At 36.7% G+C, this 19650-nt stretch overlaps 1 protein-coding gene across 1 annotated transcript in view; it reads right to left on the reverse strand.

Annotated features, from left to right (window-relative positions):
• Window positions 1-19650, reverse strand: part of LYST (lysosomal trafficking regulator) — a 165442-nt gene that overhangs the window by 105557 nt on the left and 40235 nt on the right. The window contains exons 11-18 of the mRNA XM_019651799.1: window positions 19097-19523; window positions 16281-16425; window positions 14742-14915; window positions 10984-11144; window positions 9977-10167; window positions 6028-6273; window positions 3722-3895; window positions 2667-2816 (exon numbers count right to left, since the gene is read on the reverse strand). Of these exons, the coding sequence (XP_019507344.1) occupies window positions 2667-2816; window positions 3722-3895; window positions 6028-6273; window positions 9977-10167; window positions 10984-11144; window positions 14742-14915; window positions 16281-16425; window positions 19097-19523 (1668 nt within the window). The remainder of the gene's footprint in view (window positions 1-2666; window positions 2817-3721; window positions 3896-6027; window positions 6274-9976; window positions 10168-10983; window positions 11145-14741; window positions 14916-16280; window positions 16426-19096; window positions 19524-19650) is intronic.

A 19650-nucleotide genomic window follows, 5' to 3' on the forward strand; every position in this document is an offset into this window, starting at 1 on the left:
TTATATAGATAATTAATATTGAAAGATAATCTTCATTTTATTACCCCAAGCGATCTTTCAACAAAGCTGTCAACAAACAGCAAAATTAACTGGCTTGGGCCGCAGGTCTTTCTCTTCCTGCTGCCATTATCTGATGTTGATGGACAATAAAAAGGTCAAGGAATTGACAATTTTATCACACTATTCTAACCACAGCCTTTCTCTTCACAAGATTGGGCCAAGATGCCCTAAAAAAATTGCATAGGAAAACTGGACAAGGCAGACCAAGTATGAAAACTTGATTCAGGTCTGAAAAATAATATAAACTAGAATAGTGCCAAAGCAAACAAACACCCACAACAAAAACAAACTCAATTGAAAAATAATTAGGAAAGCAAACCATAGAAGTATTTGTATCACTTTTGAATTCAATAAAAAATGTCTTTTTTAAATCAAACAACCACAAATTAGCATCCTCCTTTGAGACATTACAACAATCGTCTAACATTTATTAGGTATGATCTTCCAATCTACTGATTCTTTAGTGTATGTCTATAGTTATACTGCCTTTGATCCAGTTTGTTACACACGCTATCGCTATGTTCATTTGCTTTCTCTCCTTGCAACACTGCACATATTTTTATGCACACATATATATAGTTCTTTTTTTATTCTGAAAGTATTTATTCAGAATGAGAAAAGAAGTCACAACAAATTACAAATTTTTAAAAACTGACAAATACCATAAAATCCAAAAAAGCAACAATGAGGTTAGCTGCTTGACACAACTCCATAATACTTTCCCCATGTGCTGTGGCTGCATAGTATTTGCCTCCTCATATAACAGTAATTTTGTAATATAATTTTCTAAAGAAAGAATGGAAAACTAATTCCGTCTTTCCTCTAGCATGTTTGGTCAAAATTTATTTTTATTAATGATTAGAAAAATTTCTTTTGGATTCACAAGTCATTATTGATAACGAGTAAATTTTGTGGGGGCTATGGTCAAATTTGGGAATAACCATTTTTTTTTTTAATTCTAAAGGTATGGATTCACTTTGAATTGGCCTTTAATTGTATTTGATGATAATGTTTTTATAGTCTAAATAACTCTAGACAATGTACAGTCTACACTAGAACTAAGCAGCCTGAATGAACCTGTGCTATGAAGACTGTTTAAAACCAGGGCAGAAAGGAAACGGCCCTATATTCATTCCCTGGCTGGGTCCTTGTGCAGACCAGCCCACCCATCCAGTGTTTAGATGCTGTGCCCAGATCTAAGATCGAACCATGCTCCTCAGCTCATGCCTATGAGGAGGAAGACTGCACAGCCTTGCCCAGTGTACCCTGATAAGAGCTCCCTGCCTCCTGGGCTACCTGGCTCCCCTACTCAGAAGTGTGTCCATTTCCCTCTTCTATACCTGACTTCCCAGATTCTTAGCAGGGTTCTCTTTTAGAGTTTAGGATAAATGCCCAAGTCTCCAATTCATTCAAATGAGCCCCATGTTCTCTAGCTATCCCCAGCCAGCCCAGGTTCTGATTCTGACCCGACAGTTCAGCATTACTCATGGCTGCTCAAAACCTTGCACAGAAAATAATCTCCAAATTTCCATTTATAATTAACATTATACTGAAGTAGTAAATTTGTTCTGTTCTCCAGATGAATGATTAGATGATTATTTAAAAGTACATGCCTCTGTGTGCAGCAAAGGAAACAACCAACAGGGAATGGGAGAAAATATTTGCAAACTATGTATCAGATAATGAATTAATATCCAGAAAATATAAAGAACTCCTAGAACTCAATAATAAAAAAATCCAATAATCCAATTAAAAAAATGGGCAAAGGACTTGAATGGACGTTTCTACAAAGAAGATATACAAATGGCCAACAGGTACATGAAAAGATGCCCATCATCACTCATCATCAGGGAAATGCAAGTCAAAACCACAATGAGACATAACCTCACAACCAATAGAATGGCCACTATCAAAAGAAAACTGCAATTGTTAGCCAGGATGTGGAGAAACTGGAACCCCTGCACACTGTTGGTACGATTATAAAATGGTGCCGCTCTTACAGTAAATAGTATGGAGATCACTAAAAAAAAAAAAAAAAAAAATAGAACCACTACATGATTAAGAAATCCTATTTCTGGGAATTTGTATTCTAAATAATTGAAAACAGGATCTTGAAGAGACATTTGGATTTCCATGTTCACTGCAGCATTATTCACAGTATCCAAGAAGTGGAAGCAAACTAAAAGTCCATTGACAGATTAATGGATAAAGAAAATGTGGTCTATACATAAAAGTCTTTACTCAGTCTTAAAAAAGAAAGCAATCTTGTCATATGCTGCAACAACGATGAGCCCTGAGGACATAATGCTAAGTGAGACATGCCAATCACAAAAAGACAGATATTGAATGACTCTATTTATATGAGATATCTAAAGTAATCAAACTCACAGAAACAGAAAGTAGAATGGTGGGTGCCAGGGCCTGGGGGAGGGGAGACGGGGAGTTGTTCAATGGGGGAAGTTTTAGTCAAGCAAGATGAAAAGTTCAGAGTTCTGTTGTATAACAAAGTGTATATAGGTACAACTGTCCCATATGCTTCAAAATTGTTAAGAGGCTAAATTTGTATCATGTGTTTTTGTTACCATTAAAAAAAAAAAAGTACGTGCCTCTGCTTTATTCCATATCTTCCAGTCAAGCAATAGCTCCTCGAGCAGCTTAATATCTTGGATAATGGCATTAGACTCTACATCCAACTGAAACTCTCCATTCTCATTGATAAGAAGAATATCTTCACCACAGCAACCTTCAAGAAGGGTCTACGGAAAATTAGCATTAACACAAGGTGCATTAATAAATGATTAATCCCAAAATTCAACAGAAACATTAAACTTTCAATCTTAGCAACCATAACATTAAATTCAAAGGAAAACTGGTGAGTAAGTCAAAATTTCACAAAGGATCTTTAATGTGTTTTGCTAACAATTCAAATAATTAGAAAAACACAAACTTTCAAATGTTTGTACATGATTACTCAGTTTACAGCGTGGGGTAAATTAAACCACATTCTATTTTTATTTTTTTAAATTCAATGGATCCCTTAGGCTTTACAACTTTCCCCCTAAAAGTGGTTAGGACTCGTGCCACAAATGTGTGGACTTCGATAGTATAAAGAGTGGGGCAGTGGAGGCACCCAGATAGAGGCATCGTTTTTGCCTCAGTACCGGTACCTAAGAGAAAGACTTTCACAATGTTACCAACTGCCTTTAGCCAGAAAGGTATTGAAGTATATAATGACAGCTGGATTGGAATAAAAACTAATATGTCTTTAAAAAACTAACTCTATAGCAGCATGACCGCATGGAAATAGCAGAGCACTAGGTTCTCTCCCTTAACAACAGTGCCTCTGAGGGTCTCAATTCCAACATCTCCCGGGTGAGGGGCCAGCCTAGGAGACATCTCTGGGCTCATCTAGACCCAAATTCTATGAGTTTATTTTTTTCTCTTACTCTTCTAAAATGCTTTGAAGAAAATAAAAATGTAATTATTTAAATGATGAAACTAAAAAAACCAGGAGAGTACCTTAGTTTGATTAAATTTACACTACTGAGATTCCTTCATTTTCTTCAGGAAGAACTAAAACATAAATTCTACTACTGGAAGACTTTAAGAAAGAAGTATCACTGTATATGAAATTATGAGAATAAATGTTATGAGGACATACCTTCAAAATGTGAAAGCCAACAGTGCATTTTTGTTTGATCAACACCTGATGAATCATGGAAAGCCCATTACAATTTTCTAGTTCATGTATTCTCTGTTGATTGTATTTAATTAACGAGAGTATAACTCTCAGTGCTAATGCTTGAGTTTCTTCACAGCTACTGAGTTCCACAACCTGAAAAAAGTGGATATATTTTTCTAATTTCTTGAGAATACAAATTTAACATGTGATTATCTACCATTATGTAATATCAACCCATCAGTTTCATTTGAAAATTTATTTTTTTATTGCTCACACTTTATTTGTAATTTAAGAATTATAAATAAACAAAACTAGGAGACATAAATTCCATGCTCTGTAATCCCTTAAGTATACTATACTATAAATTAACTAAAATAACATTAACAACCTTAGAAGTCAGTAGCATTTTACTAGTGATCTGAAATGTTGGCAAAATGCCTCAAATGTTTGATGCTGAGTCAATGAACAAACAGGCTCTGTATTCGTGCTGTGAGAGATAAAAAGGAATAGGAGGCATGACACTTGTGCCCAGTGGGCCTACCGTCTAGTCAGAAGAGAGATGTATGAGTATGTACAAAAATCACGGAATGTGCCTCATACTGATTGCACTTTCTCAGAACTACTGTATATAAGAAACACACACCTTATTATCATGATAAAAGGCAAAGAAGAATAACAGGCAATATGAATGCCCCCACTGGGGGCACAGAAACTACTTCTGACCCCACTCGTCAGGTCAGGAGCCTGCGCAGGGAGAAGATGGCCTGGAAAGAGCAAAATCCTAGAAGAAGGGATAGGCAGATAGCTGGGGCAGGAGACAGGGGAAGTGTAAAGGTCTAAAACTGAAGTTCATGGTTCATCTAGGAGGCTGCATTTTGCCCATTTGGCTGGATGGTGATTAGGCTGAGAAGCTGGGCTATGCATTTCGAGGACTTTAAGGAGACTGACTTTATTTTTATGGGGAGGAGGAAGGATGCTGAACAGGGTTTCTAGGTTTTAAATGTGAAAGCATACTTTAAAAGTCTTAAACATATGTAAGATTAAAAAAATTAGCCATCTTCTCTAGGCTCTAGTCACTGTGTAGCAGTAATCATAACAAATTTTTATTCAATATAACTTGATGAAAGAAGAAAAACTAAGGGTATATGCCTTGAAATTATACAAAGCTATAAAAGTACATCACAAAATGTCGATCAGGAGTTAAACAAAGAACTTTTCGTTTTAAACCACTAAAATCTATTCAATTACTCAATGCAAAAAAAAAAAAGTTTCGAAAAAGGAAGAGAAAGAAAAGGCAGCTTGTAGTAGGATGAGCCAAATGCTAACAAAATATTTATAGGAATAGTAACAATACAACAACATATACATAGTAACAATACAAACACTGATATGTCCCTTATTGGAAAATTAGGCAAAAATGGTTACATTAAAGCAAGAAAGCCAGGCAGGGAGACTAAAAATCCGATAATGCTGTGGAAGTTATACGTAGGGATACAGTTCTGAAGATGAGAGATAACCAGGGCTGCGTTAGTGGAACGGCACAGACGCCAGCAAGCAGAGATGGTTTGTACTGAAGTGAGAGCACTTGTAGCCCCTATTTTGGATCTCAGCTATTCCTGAAACAGTCAGTATTGATTGCCTAACTATGTCAGGAAACATACTGTCCCCTGCCCTCAGTGACTAAACAGAACAGAACATTAAACAATTTATTTTAATATAGTGCTCACAGCATGAGTTAACCTTTTTATATTGGGTTGTCGGAAAAGTCATGACGCATTTTTGCAACGAAAAACATAGAAAAAATACGTCATTACTTTTCCGACAACTCAATATTTCTCTGCTTTAAAAAAACTTCAAACCCCAATAAATTAAATTATTTTTTGTACTCATTTGTTGACCCTTGTGTTTTTCCATACATCTAGAAGCTTCAAGGGAAACACAAGTTTCACAAACCTCATTTTAAATAATACATTTCTCCCATATTATCACTACAGCATGCATTTTTTTTCCTCCGGCAATTTTAATCTTATAATTTAACATTCAATTGTTCTAATTCCATGACTGGATAATAGAAAACTTCTAAAATCTTCACAAATGAAAAGAAACTATAACCATCTGTGGCAGAAAGCTTGATGACACCCTAAACAATAGATGATTTTTTTTCATCTTAAAAGTTTAATATAGTTGATGTATACAGCTTTGTTTTATAATAAAAAAGAAACCCTAAAATTTATCAATAATAAAAACATTTCTCTTTAGATAAAACTATAACCCATGATTCTTACCCTGGCAAAAAGAAAAACAAATATCCCAGTCCCCCCAATCTCGTGCAGAATGCCTTGAATCGTTTTACATTCAGCAGGTCGGAGGTTCTTTAGATGATGAGGTTCCAATACAGTGCTCTGAACTTCCTTGGAGCTGAAGGGTCTTTGAGAGAGTTGGGTTTTCACTTGGCCTTTTAGTCTAATAACTGGCTCATAGATGGTGTACTGAGCAGGACAGGACACTGTATAAACGACCGAAAGACTTTCCTGAAACACAAATATTTTCCTTCAGTAACTAAACACGCTTCAAAAGAAATATTCCAAAGTAAAAATATACCCAACAGATCTTTTTCTTTGTTTTAAAAAGGACAGACACTACATTAAACAAGATAAATATGAGAAGCAAGGTGGCTCCCCAAAAGGAAAAGATCGGTTTCATTCAGCAGTGATCAACAGTATAAACCAGGTTAAGGCTGACAGCCTCCAGCTTTGATCACTTGAGAATAAACACAAATTATACTTACTCTTACTACTAACAACAGCTAACTCTTATACCACACCCGTGACATACCAGGCATTTGTTCTATGCACATAAATATTAAACAGTCTTTACAACCCTATGACACAGGAACTCTTGATCAATGTATTCAAAATTTTGGCTTTGAATTTGTTCATGGGCTGGCTACTCATTTAAAGTGACTCTAAACCAGGTCTTTTTTTTTTCTATTAAGAAAACTCCAAGGGGCCGGCTGAGTAGTGCACTGATTGAGAGCTGGCTTGGGACGCCAGAGGGCCCCGGTTTGGATCCCACATATGAGGGCCAGTGACACTGCCCTCCACAGCTAAGATGCTGAACAACAGCTCAACCTGGAGCCGGCTGCCCGTGAGTCATTGGTGATGGCGTAGGCTGCAGCCCCTGCTACAGTGGGTTGCCATGGGCTACCGTGTGTAGCCAGCAGCCGCTGTGAGTGGCCGTCCAGAAGCCGGCGACTGATCTTCCTTGCCCGGGAAGAGCGCAATGATGGTGCCGACTTGGGCCAGTGAAGCAACATCCTCCACGACTAGACTGAAGAACAAAACGACAGCAACTTGTCTGTTCCCCTTCCCCCAATTCCCCAATAAAAATCTTAAAAAAAAAAAAAAGTTCCAAGACTATCAGCACACCTAAGTAAAATCAAAAGAACTTTCAATATTTCTCCCATGCAGAGGGTAGTTTCGATCAGCTTCTGCCTCCTTGTCAAGCTTCTAATAACTACAGTCGTCCCTCCATATCTGCGGGGTACACATTCCAAGACCCCAAGGATGCCTGAAACCAAGGATTGTTCCAAAATCTGTATATACTGTTTTGCCCTATACATACATACCTATGATAAAGTTTAATTAACAACAAATAAAATATTTGTAACAATTGTAACAACATACTGTAATGAAAGTTATGCGAATGGCTTTGGGGCCATTATTAAGTAAAATCAGGGTGACTGAACACAAGCACTGCGATATCGCAAAGGTAGATCTGATCACCTAGGTGGCTACTGAGTGACTAATGCTGGGGAGCGTCGGGGCATGGAGACACTGGACACAGGGATGATTCACAGCCCAGGCGGGATGGAATAAAACTGCGTGGGGTTTCATCAAACTACTCAGAATGCTGCACAATTTAAAACTTATAAATTGTTTATCTGTGGAATTTTCCATTTAATATTTTTGGACTGACCAAAACTGACCATGGGTAACTGAACTGCGGAAAATGAAACCATGGATAAGAGTAGATGACTGTACTTGAAAATTATGGTACATTTAAAATGTGGAATGCACTTTGAGGTGCTCCTAGTGGCAGCCGCTGCAGGAAATCAGATGCTGAACTTTCAGTATCTTCTCACAGAAGATGGTGGGACCTTGGTCTTTGGTCATTTTCAACCCACTGTGATTTGAGGACAGTTTCCTCAGACACCATCAGGCAGATCTGCATACCAAGTAAACTGACTACGATGTCTGTTGTAAATGATTATGCTGGTAAAACAAACTTTTAAACCTCTGTAGTTTTCATCAGAAACCTGACAAAATGCCCATCTACCTGGAACAACAACAAGGGCACTACCTCAGCCTGACTGCCCACTCATGACCTCATAGCTCCGAATTACTAAATCAGGCAAAAAAAACTTGCTTTCTAAACAGAATTTTCACATAAAGCCCATAGAATTTTAATTGGGAATAATTTATGTTGAATTTTATAACTTATATAACATATATTTTTTTCAGGCCAAATAAAAAGATTAGGGACATTTTTTTTGGTGTGTGAAAACAAATGGATTAACCAAAAAACTAGAGAGTTAAAATTATTATTTAAACAACACTTGTGTGAGCTCCTTGGTCTCCCCAAAGCAGAGATTCTCAATGTGTGATCCCCAACTAGCAGTATTGGCATCACCTGGGAAATTGTTAAAAAGGCAAATTCGTGGGCACACTTCAGACCTACTGAATCTGAAACTCCGGCCCAGCAATCCATTTCTGAAGTCCTCTGGGTGACGGATGCACATTCGGGTTTGAGAACCGTTTCTCTAAAGCCTATTTTCTCTATTTTTTTTTTTTAGCTGAGCCATCCTGCCACCTGTTGGCAGCTCAGCAGCAGCTCAGCTCAGGCCTGGAATTGAACCGGCGACCCTGTTGCTCAGAGCTCGCACTCTTCAGCGAGCTCTTAACCAATTGAGCCACTCGGCCAGCCCTCTAAAGCCTATTTTCTCAATAGTGGGACCATTCTTTGTTGTATGACGCTGCCTATGCAGAACATTTAGTGCCCATGGCCCTCACTCAGTAGTAGTGGGCAGCTAAAATCCCAAACCCCCACTTTTAACTACTCCTTAGGGAGGATAAAAAATGTATGCCTCTTATCATATCTTTAGAATTCTATCGATATCTACTCTACATCTATTTTACTATATATATATATATATATATATATTTAATACCACTTATGACTTATTTATGTATTATCTATACTAGATAAGTATCTATACTAGAATTTCTTCTTTACTTTGGTTACAGCTTTAAAATATAATTTATTTTGATTGTAAAATGTACACCTCATTAACAACAACAAAACACATTCCAAAACAGTATTCTCCTTCAGTAAGAAATCTCTCTGACTTATAATTATACCTCTCATAAGAGGAGGAGGAACAGTTTCATGGCCAGATCTACCAGTTTTTAGTAGATCTTCTAAGACTATGAAGGCTCAGTTTTCTAGCTGCTGTAATGAAAAATGTCCTTCACAAGTCCCTAAACTGTACATTAGTAGAACAAAATATTAGAATAATATATAAAAAGCAATATGAAGGGCCGGCCAAGTGGCAAGGTTGTTTAAGAGCTCGCGCAAGAGTGCGAGCTCTGAGCAACAGCAGTTTGATGCCCGGCCTGAGCTGAGTTGCCACTGAGCTGCCAACAGGTGTCAGGATGGCTCAGCTAAAAAAAAAAGCAATCTGAGTCTCACAGAAACAGAATTAACAATATTTTAAAAGCAAAAAAATTCCTGTTGTTACTGATATTAAAGAATAAATATTCTAAAATCTGAATATATGTAAGTAAAACTAATATTATAAATAAAAATTCACATTTATTAAGTATGGAAAGAAAATACAATGAACAATATATTTTAGGCTAATGTGTTATGTTTTCACTATATCATAAACATTTGTCTTAAATGATTAATAGGTATAAACTAAATGAAACTAATACTTAGTAAAGAAATATGGTTTCAAGGAAATAGAGACACAAATTTGAAACTTGAAAACAAATTCTGAGGAAGTAAAAGTACTTCAATTTTTTTCTAGAAAAAAACTATATTCTAAGGGGAAAAATGCTGAGAAACAAAAACCACAAACATTAGAAACCTAATTTATAGCTAATTATACACTGAATAAGCATACATATGTAAAGTTACTATAAAGTTAAAACTCATAAAATGAAAACTTACAATTAAGAGACCAACATCCACATCTTTCTTGGTCATAAAAAGTTCTCTGATTTGTTCACATTGCAGGATTTCTTTATTAATATATTTGGAGTAGTCAGTCATAGGCTTGCCATATTTACATGGCATTATAGATGTATAGTTGGGTCCACAAGCATATAGACAGAAGGCCTCCTGTGAACCAATCTTAGCTCCTGGATAGCAGAAAAATAAAAGTATTTATTTAAAGCATCCCAGAATTTTCCACAAAAAGCAAGAAACCAAGAATTTCTTTATGCCAGATTCTTTTTGTGTTCACTGTATCTTATAAAATTGATAAAGCCTCAGTTTCCAAATTGGTGTAATGAGCAAATAACCTGCCAACTGTGTATGGAAGGTGAATTAATATATATAAAGTTTACTGTGAAGCTCTTGATAAAATAAAATCATTAAATTTCTATTTGCTCCTTAAGCCAGAAAAGCTTTTTTTTTTAATAAATGGAAACTATACCTCAGTAAATTCCTTTTTAACATGAAATGTGAATTGATATCTTTATTCCTTCCATCCATCCATCTATCTATTCAATAATTACTGTCTGAATGCTATTATGTGCCAGGTGTACTGATGTATTTTTAAATTATATATTTCTTTTTTTCTCTAAATTTTGGTATTTTTATAGAACATACTAAAATTATAAATAAAAGAGACAACCATTCTAAGTTTACCTGTCATAATACTGCATTTTCCATGATTACAAAATAAAGTTGATTTAATAAGCACCTCTTTTTTGGGGGGGAGATGAGGGATGGATGTACACCTCTACATTAAATGTATTTATCAATTGTAAGAAACATCTAGATTATAAAGATGTTAAAATATTTTAAACATCATCTTGGAATCTAGGAAATACAGTATTTATTAAGTACAAGTAAAGAAACAGGGATTAATATTTTACCCAGGATAATTTACTTAATTAATATTTGTTAACTGAAAGAAAAATTTGGAAATGCTTTGAAGGGGAAAAATATACCATTGAAGAGGAGTAAATTTCCCAGGTCCCATTTTCCAGCCAATTGCAAAAACTCTTCTTGGGATGATAAACAATGGCCGATCATGCAAAATGTTTTATTGATATCAGATGACAAACTTGTTTTTCTCGGAGGAATAAAATCCAAAGTAACATCAAGTTTCCTACATTAAAAACAAAGTTAAATCAATTACTTCAGTGAGGACTCAGTACTAAGTATTTAAAAAGAATGAATGTTTAATAATGGAAATTCTTAAACAATTTTCTTGGTTCGGTTTCAAATAGTTGCTGATGGGAAGAAAGAGAATTGATTCTGTTGTCTCAGTCCAGGGTGCTGATGGTCCACAAGCCCCAGAAATTGGGGAGCAGAACAGGGATGCCCGATGACCCTATACCAGGCCATGGGAAGTGTGACCCCACATTTGCAGCAGGTTTTCTTTGCCATTTGACTTCTGCAAATGTGCCTTCCTGGTTTACAGCTACAACCCAACCACCTCCCCCTAATTTTACCAAGATGTCTGCCATCTTGGTAAACAATTCCTAAAATCTCTCGTCCTCCATAAGGCTTTCAGAGACTAATGAGAAAAAAATATCATTTCGCCAGGTTTTGCTCTGACTAGGACTGAAATTTCAATGTTTTTTTTTTTGAATTTTGTTTTTTCAATGCTAATTCATTGCAGAGCTTTTGGCTAATCTCTTGTTTTTACAGGAATATTTACAGGAAAAGGTAAAACTAATGCTTTCTCACAGAGAAACACACATGACAAGAGAACGTCATCATCTAGTTGAAACTGCAGAGTGCCAAGCTCTACCCCTATTTTAGGAATGTTTTAAACTCCATAATGAAGGTAACTTGTACAGGCAAAGTCTGTGAATAAGGTAAACACTTAGAATAAGCTAACATTGTTAGCTCTTAATGAGAAATTCTACTTTGGAATATATTTATTTAAAAACTTTCCCCTAAGGCTGCTTCATATTTAACATAAATTGAACTATTTTAATAGCAATATTTTTTAATAAGGGAAACATGTTAGATAATTTTTCTTTTAATTGAAATATAATTGACATACAACATTTGAGTGAGATAACTTCCATTACATGGCTCTTTCTTGAACCAAATAAATGGCCGGGACTAAAACACTACTGCCACCTAGTGGCTGTATGGCAATATAGTTTTTAAGGGTAAAGAAACCATATTGCAAGTTCAATGCAAGATGAATTCCAACAAATATTAAGTATTTACCATGTACCATATATTCCTACTAGATTTGTATTCTTTTCATCAAATGATAATTAATATGTTAATAAGTTGCTTTTCAGTGCCATTATATATTATTAAAGTGGCCTCTTAAAATGTATTATTGTAGAAATTATTCTATTAGTTCAGAAAAGAATAAAGATAGCACATAATTTAAATCAACAAAATCATGTATTTGTCCTTGGTCACTTGTTCATTGTTCTATTAACAGATGAAATCATTAACTTGTACCAAGTGGCAAAAAATTCCTTCAAAGTCATGGAGAAATAAGTGGGTGGGTAAAAAATAGAGTGACATGTGAATCAAGTCACTAAGCTCACTAACTTCAGAACTGTCCACAGTGAACATTTCAACTGTGACTCTAAACATATCTAATAGTTCATGAATCCTGCACCTATCAGCCGGCCTGCTTCAGAAACAGGCTGTCAGGGCAGTAAAGCCTATGGTTTTAGCGCATAGGCACTCTCTAAGGCAGCGGTTCTCAACCTGTGGGTCACAATCCCTTTGGGGGTCAAACAACCCTTTCACAGGGGTCGCCTAAGACCATCGGAAAACAAAAAGATATTTACATTACAATTCATAACAGTAGCAAAATTACAGTTATAGAGTAGCAACCAAAATAATTTTATGGTTGGGGGTCACCACAACATGAGGAACTGTATTAAGGGGTTGCAGCAGAGTCTAGGTTCAGGTTCAGCTGTACCCCTTACTTGTGGCATGACTTTGGGTAAGTTACTTACCCCACTCTGGGTCTCAGCTGCCTCACATGTAAAAGAGAGATCACAATATACCTACTTCATAGTGTCGGTGGGAGGACCAAACGAGGTCATCTGACACATGCTAAGAATTCAAGGAATGAAGAGGAGAGTCCAGGAGGAAGAGGGTCTGTACTCACAGCCCCATCCCAGCCCTAGCCAACTTAACTAAAGGTTCTGGAAACAAATTTACTGGTTGGCTACAGCTGCCATTCAGGCTTAGGCAGATGTAAAGACTGAGAACGTCTCAGGAAATATTTTATTTGGGATACGGAAAGAAAGCTTCAATGACGTGTTTTCATGTGTTTTCCTAATGAATAAACAAAAACAGAACCCCTGATTTTATTTCCAAAGTGTTTTTCCCTGTGGCAGACACTGGACTGGCTACCTTAAAGCCACCCCAGCCCCTTCCTCCAGCGCAGCTACGCCTTCAACTCCTGGCTCTCCGGTAGTTTCCACAGGCCCTTTCCACCGCCTGGACGCTCGTCCTCCCCTCCTCATGGCGGCCCCCATCTCCTCCTTCAGGTGTCAGCTTGACTACTTTGTTCCTAGAGAGGCCTTCCCTGATCCATCTCTCTGAAGTAGCAGAACTGATGTTTTCTGTCCCGGGACCTGTTTACTTTCACAGCATTCGTCATAATGTGCATATATTCATTTCATTGTTGTCTGCTTCCTCATTAGTATGAGTTCAAGAAGGCAGTGAATATGGCTGTCGTGTTTATCACTACCTTCAGGCATAACATAGCATGTGCTTGGCATAAATAAATATCCATCACATAAGTATGTGATGGATAAACAAATGGATGAATGAAAATAGGTTAATCTGTGCTAAGGGTATATATGTTACATCTGATAATCTACTTCAAGGGATTTTTGAGAGAATTGGGAGATAATGTGTATATAAAGCACCTAGCAAAAGGTCTGCAATGCTCTAGGTATGCGATGTTTTATGGTCCATTCAATTAAATTGAGACTCCTCATCTTGGACTTCAAAGCCTCCCGTCAGAAAGCCTTGCCACGCCCATTCCCTTTTCCTTCTCATAATTCAACTCAGAGTCTTCCTTCCAGCCAGCTTGGTCCTTCCCCAGGCTATACTAGTTTCCAGTTCCGTATCCCCCTTCACACAATTTCATTCAATAAAATACTTCCCAACCCTTACAAATCCAAGATACCTTGTAGTTCTCTCAGGGTTAAATTTTACATTAAGATATTCTAGAAATGTTTGTTATTAACTTGACCCATAATTCTCCTGGTCAGTAAAAATCATATAGTACTATACCTTAATCTATCACCTGGTATGTTTTTAGGACTCTATCAATCTATCACCTGATATACTGGCTTATATTTTTCTCTAGTCATTCTACTTTCTTTTGAAATTCTTATTTAATTAGTCTTATGAGCTAGCTAATAATTCTTTGTGGATTAATTTTATAATATATGGGCTTGTAGGACCAAATTATCGTTTCTGTTCCTTTATCTACTATATATTCCATATAAATGTCTAAATGTCCAGATTTCTGCACGCTCCCCAAATCCAAATACTAATTTTTAACAATTACTTCTGTGGGAAATCAATTTTGTGTGGAAGTCACAAATAGGAAAATATCCAACTCTGACATAGGTTTCTATGTTAATATATAGTAATTTTATCTGTGGTGTTTTGTAATCTGTTTCAGAAGCTATAACAGACTAATTAAACTTAAAACTGTAACTGAGGTTAACAAGTATTTACTAAAAATGTTTAGTACCTCTGTCCGGAGACCCATATGGAGATTCTCCCACGGATAGTCTTTTTCCCCTGGGGCTGCTGTAAGTAGGTGAGGACTAAATGTTGCCATTTGCTTGGGAGGAACACATTCTCTTGTGATTCAGCCTGTGCTAGTAAAACAGCTTTCGTATCATCATTTGAATCCACGCACACACTACACAAAGAGAGGAAAGGTGTAGGCTGAAAACATGAAATTTCTGATCTCAGTATTTAACACACGTGTAACAAGTGTAACTGTAGATATTTAAGTGAGATTAAAGATAAGTTCTATTTTTAAACTACCTTGAAAAGTCAGAAGGTCTTTGTTTTATACCATAATCTGCTTATTTTATTATATTATTACCTCAATTCATGAACTAAAACAGATTAGGCTCATTTGCTAGTGTTAAAATTTTAGGCAATAATTTTCAGAATTCATTGTGTAAAAAAATATTTTATCATTACTATTTATATAGTCATTGCATTTTAAAAATTACAATGTAATATTTGGTTTATACAAAAATTAATACATGATTTCACATATATGTGGAATCTAGAAAAAATAAATAAATGATTAAACAAAACAGAAACAGACTCATAGCTACAGAGGACATTTTGATGGTTGCCTGGTGGGAAGGGGGTTGGGGGGCCCCGTGAAAAAGGTGAAGGGATTAAGAAGTACAAATGGCCAGTTATAAAAACAGTCATGGAGATGTAAGTACAGCATAGGGAATATAGTTAATAATATTGTAATAACTGTGTATGGTATCAGATGGGTACTAGACTAATTGGGGTGATCACTTTGTAAGTTATATAAAGGTCTGATCACTATGTTGTATATCTGAAACTAACATAATATTGTATGTCAACTGTAATTGAAAAAAATTTTTAAATTAATACATATTGCACATAAATGTCTAAATGCCAGGATGTGTTAGAAATCTAACATAATTTGAGGGGTTACTGACAGAATAGGATATAATGTATATAAAGTACCCAGTAACCTTTATAACATTTACAAAGCATATATCCGTAAATACTATATTGTTTGTTTAGTTTTAAATTTTATGAAAATAGTCTCATACTATTCATATTCACTTAATACAAATAAGAGACTTGTATCTATACCTGTTTCAAAAGGAGGTAGGAAAAAAGGACAAGATAGCAAGGGGAACTTGAGCTCATCAGATAATGGCTATTAAATATATAATCTGTATGGAAAACAGATATCGGATAATAACAACATCTTCAGATCACTGCAACCTGATAGAATATTTCCATAGATAAGACTTCAGTAAGTATTTGGCCTAAAATCTAATTGAGAGTTAACATTATCTACTTTAGAGTTTAATTACAGATTTTTGGATGGAATAATATGTTGTTACAAAGGTGGTTAATAACTGTTAGAATGTATCTCCTTTTTTAATAAGATTTTTCTGTTTTGCTGTAATGATCTTTATTATAATAGCAGATTTCACATTAATGTCTCTTACATAAACTATTTAAATACATATCTACTCTTGGGAGTTGAGGATAATACCGAAAGATGAAAGTGCCAGTGTGGGGATCAGCCCACACTTGAATCATCAACGCTTTGGATCCCAATGAGATCATGTGAATACAGCCTTCTTCTAGGAGTCTCTCACCAGGATTTACATCCTCTGCACCTTCTGGCCTGCCATTCTCTGTGATAAAAAGATGTTAGGAATGATCAGTAAAGCAGTTGGTAAAAACTGAGTGGAAAAGCAAATCTAAAAGAATACAAAGCATGGTTGTTCATTTCAATGAAGTAAATTATTTACCCAGAATGTCTGAACCTGGCCTGTTCCAAACAAGAATATTTCCAAAGTTTGGATGTTAACTCCAAAAGAGCACCGGGAGTGAAAATAATAATTGAATGCATTAAAAGTTATTAAATGTTGTAAAATATATGATAACTGAGAGCTAATGGCAGAAGTAAACAGATTACCATGATGACACTGCTATGACCTATTACAATCTGTGCCACGTTTCTTTTATCGATTGAATAGGGCCACTGTGACATCATGGACCCCAGCCCAAGGAGCATCCACCATCGCCACAGGCTTTGAACTAACAAAAATCATCGTAGAATTATTACAATAGCATGATTGTTTTTTTAAAAATTGATCAAATTGAAATTCCTTTTAGAAATATCATAGTGTTTGAATATATTCCCTTTTTAGATTCCCTGATGAGTGATCTTAGAATTTAAGTGCTAAGTTTCCGAAACACTAAAATGTTTCTCTAAGACAAGCTCAGGTATATGGTCCATGCTTTGGGCTTTCTGATCATTCATCCTGACTTCTCTTTCTCACCACCTAAAACCTAAAGCTGCCTGAACATGTCTGATGAGCTGAATCCTTCAGCCGTCCATGCTGCCTAGTACCATGATGCATGGCTTTACTGTCAAGGATGTGAATTAAGATGGACCCAAATATGAAATTCATGTCCAAACGCTCAGACTTCAGAGAAGATGAACACACCAGTGATTAGACTGCATATATATTTGTTGCCATTTTTCAACAGGCAATGAATACTCCCTCTATCAGAACTCACATCTCTTGCGATGTTTTCAAAAGTTTCCACATCAAATCTGAACTTTCATAAATAAAAGGCCAGAACAAAAACCAATGTGTACCCGGGAACTGTAGAGGAGAAATATTACAAATATTTCTTATGTAATGCTCACAACAATCTTATGAGGTAAATATCATCTCCATTTTGAGGGTGACTGAATTAAGGTGCTGACGGGTTAAATAATTTCCTCAATGGTACACAGCTGGTTTAGTGGCAAAGGATGTATTATCACTGTAATTAATATTTCCTCCATCTCTCATCAACATTTTTACATGTAAAAACTTTAAAAATATTCTTTAAAATGCTTATGCAAAATCATCTTTCTAAAATATGTTTTCAAATACATTTTTACAATAAGATTTTTAAAAAATTTTTCTCAAGGCCTCAGGTCATTGTGTATATTTACTCATTTTGTAAGAGACGGTTTACCCTGTGATTGCTCCCCTTAAAATATGGGAAAGCAACCGTTAATAGGGCAGTAGTGACAGGTGGGTGGAAATCCCTTTCCATCACTTACCAGCTTGATAAATCGGTCATGTGCTGAACTCCAACTGCAAATATGGACGTTACTCACCTAACTGAACTGTTATGAAGATAAAGGTGTACAGAGAGAGCTGAGCAAAGTGACGAGCACACAGAAGCACTCAATGTACATCACAGTGTCATCATCAATAACATCACATACATGTTGTTTCAAAGCTACCAATTTCTTAAGTGGCAACATTCAATTCACCAAAAGATGCTATAACTACGTGAAACATTACAAAGTATCTGCTAAGATTTAAAAATTTTAATTGGCTTTCTAGGCTACCCCATAAAAGTACATGAGTATGCTATGCTAATAACCTGGAAATGTGTCTGTGGAAAGTGGATTCAGAGCTCTGACTGTGAATACCAGGCGACACTGACCACCGTTCAGCGTTGGCAGTGTCATGATGGGCTTTCCTTTCATCCATAGGTCAGTGGTAGGGGGCTTCCCTGGAGACCAGTGGTGTCCTGCTAGCTCCAGTGGGGTGGGTGAGCTCTGTACAGTGAAGAGCTATTGGGGCCAGCACCTCCGCACATGCACAACCCCTAGACATCTGTGTCATCTAGTCATCTCATTCCTTCTACAGACCCTAACCATTAGCCTGCCTGCTTTACTTCCAGCACCGAGAACCGGTTTTTAACAAACAGGTTCTTGCTGCCCTGGTCACATGGGGGACAAGAGGCCATTTCAACGCAGCACAATAGCAACCAAAGGCCTGGAATCAAGCTTATTTAGCCTGTGGAGAATGGTTGACACATTTGAACATTCTGTGACAGGAACTACGAGAGGAACGCTGAGGTAAGATCCAGCTTGAGAAGGAGAGCTTGAACTAAAAGAGAAGGGAGATGACAAGGAGCTGACCAGAAGAGGCCGGGAAACCGCGGGATGGAAAAGTGGCTACAAGGTTTACACCCTTTCCTTTCCTGACATCAGGAGCCACCCTCATCCAGTACTGGGACCAGGAAAGAGGCAGGAAATGGGGCTGGTGGACCCCAAAGCAGTTGTATATGTGGTGTCTCCCCCACCCCCCAACCCCAGCAAAAGTACAGAAGAAAATGGAGTATTCAAGGCTATCTGACAACTCAGGCTTTGGGAAGTCAGGACCTGCCATTACTAAGGCATTTAAGGTGAACATACTAAGAGTAAGTTATAACATCACTATATTCCTACTGGTCAACCAAACTGCCATCGGAAAAAGCTGAGTGTACCAGCTAACGCTGTCATCATACCTGTTCCATCAAAACTACTATCCCGTAAGATTAATGCTTTGTTTCTTTTCTTGATCTTCTTTCGTTTCTCTGTGCTACTCTCAGCATCATGGACACACTCCACATTAAACCACAGGGAAGCACTGAACCCTTCGGACAGGTGTGGCCAGCAGTTTTGTCCCAGCAATGGTAAGTGGACTGGGGCTACGTGCCAAGAGGAAAGCAACTGCTGGGGAAAACTGTCACTGTCATCCTCTTTCTTGCTCCGTGAAACTCGTGCTCTTTTCAATAATCCCATGGCTTTACTGTTGAGAATCGCAGGACACTTTTGTGATGAAATGCCATTGCTTAAATTTGGAGTATGCAGTAAAGGGAAAGTTAGATATTGTGAAGGGCTCATAGTAATATCACTTTCAACAATTTTCAGAATACCCAGAAGAAGAATTTCCTAGAGGAAAAAAAAAAACCAAAAAAACTTTACAGTCATGTTGCAAGGTACACAATAATCTTGAAATTCAGGTCATAAATGAAAATACAAACATACCCATAGACTTATCAGCATTCCTATTTAAATA

The sequence above is a fragment of the Hipposideros armiger genome, unplaced genomic scaffold (genome assembly GCF_001890085.2).
Source record: "Hipposideros armiger isolate ML-2016 unplaced genomic scaffold, ASM189008v1 scaffold_167, whole genome shotgun sequence".
Taxonomy (NCBI): Eukaryota; Metazoa; Chordata; class Mammalia; order Chiroptera; family Hipposideridae; genus Hipposideros; species Hipposideros armiger.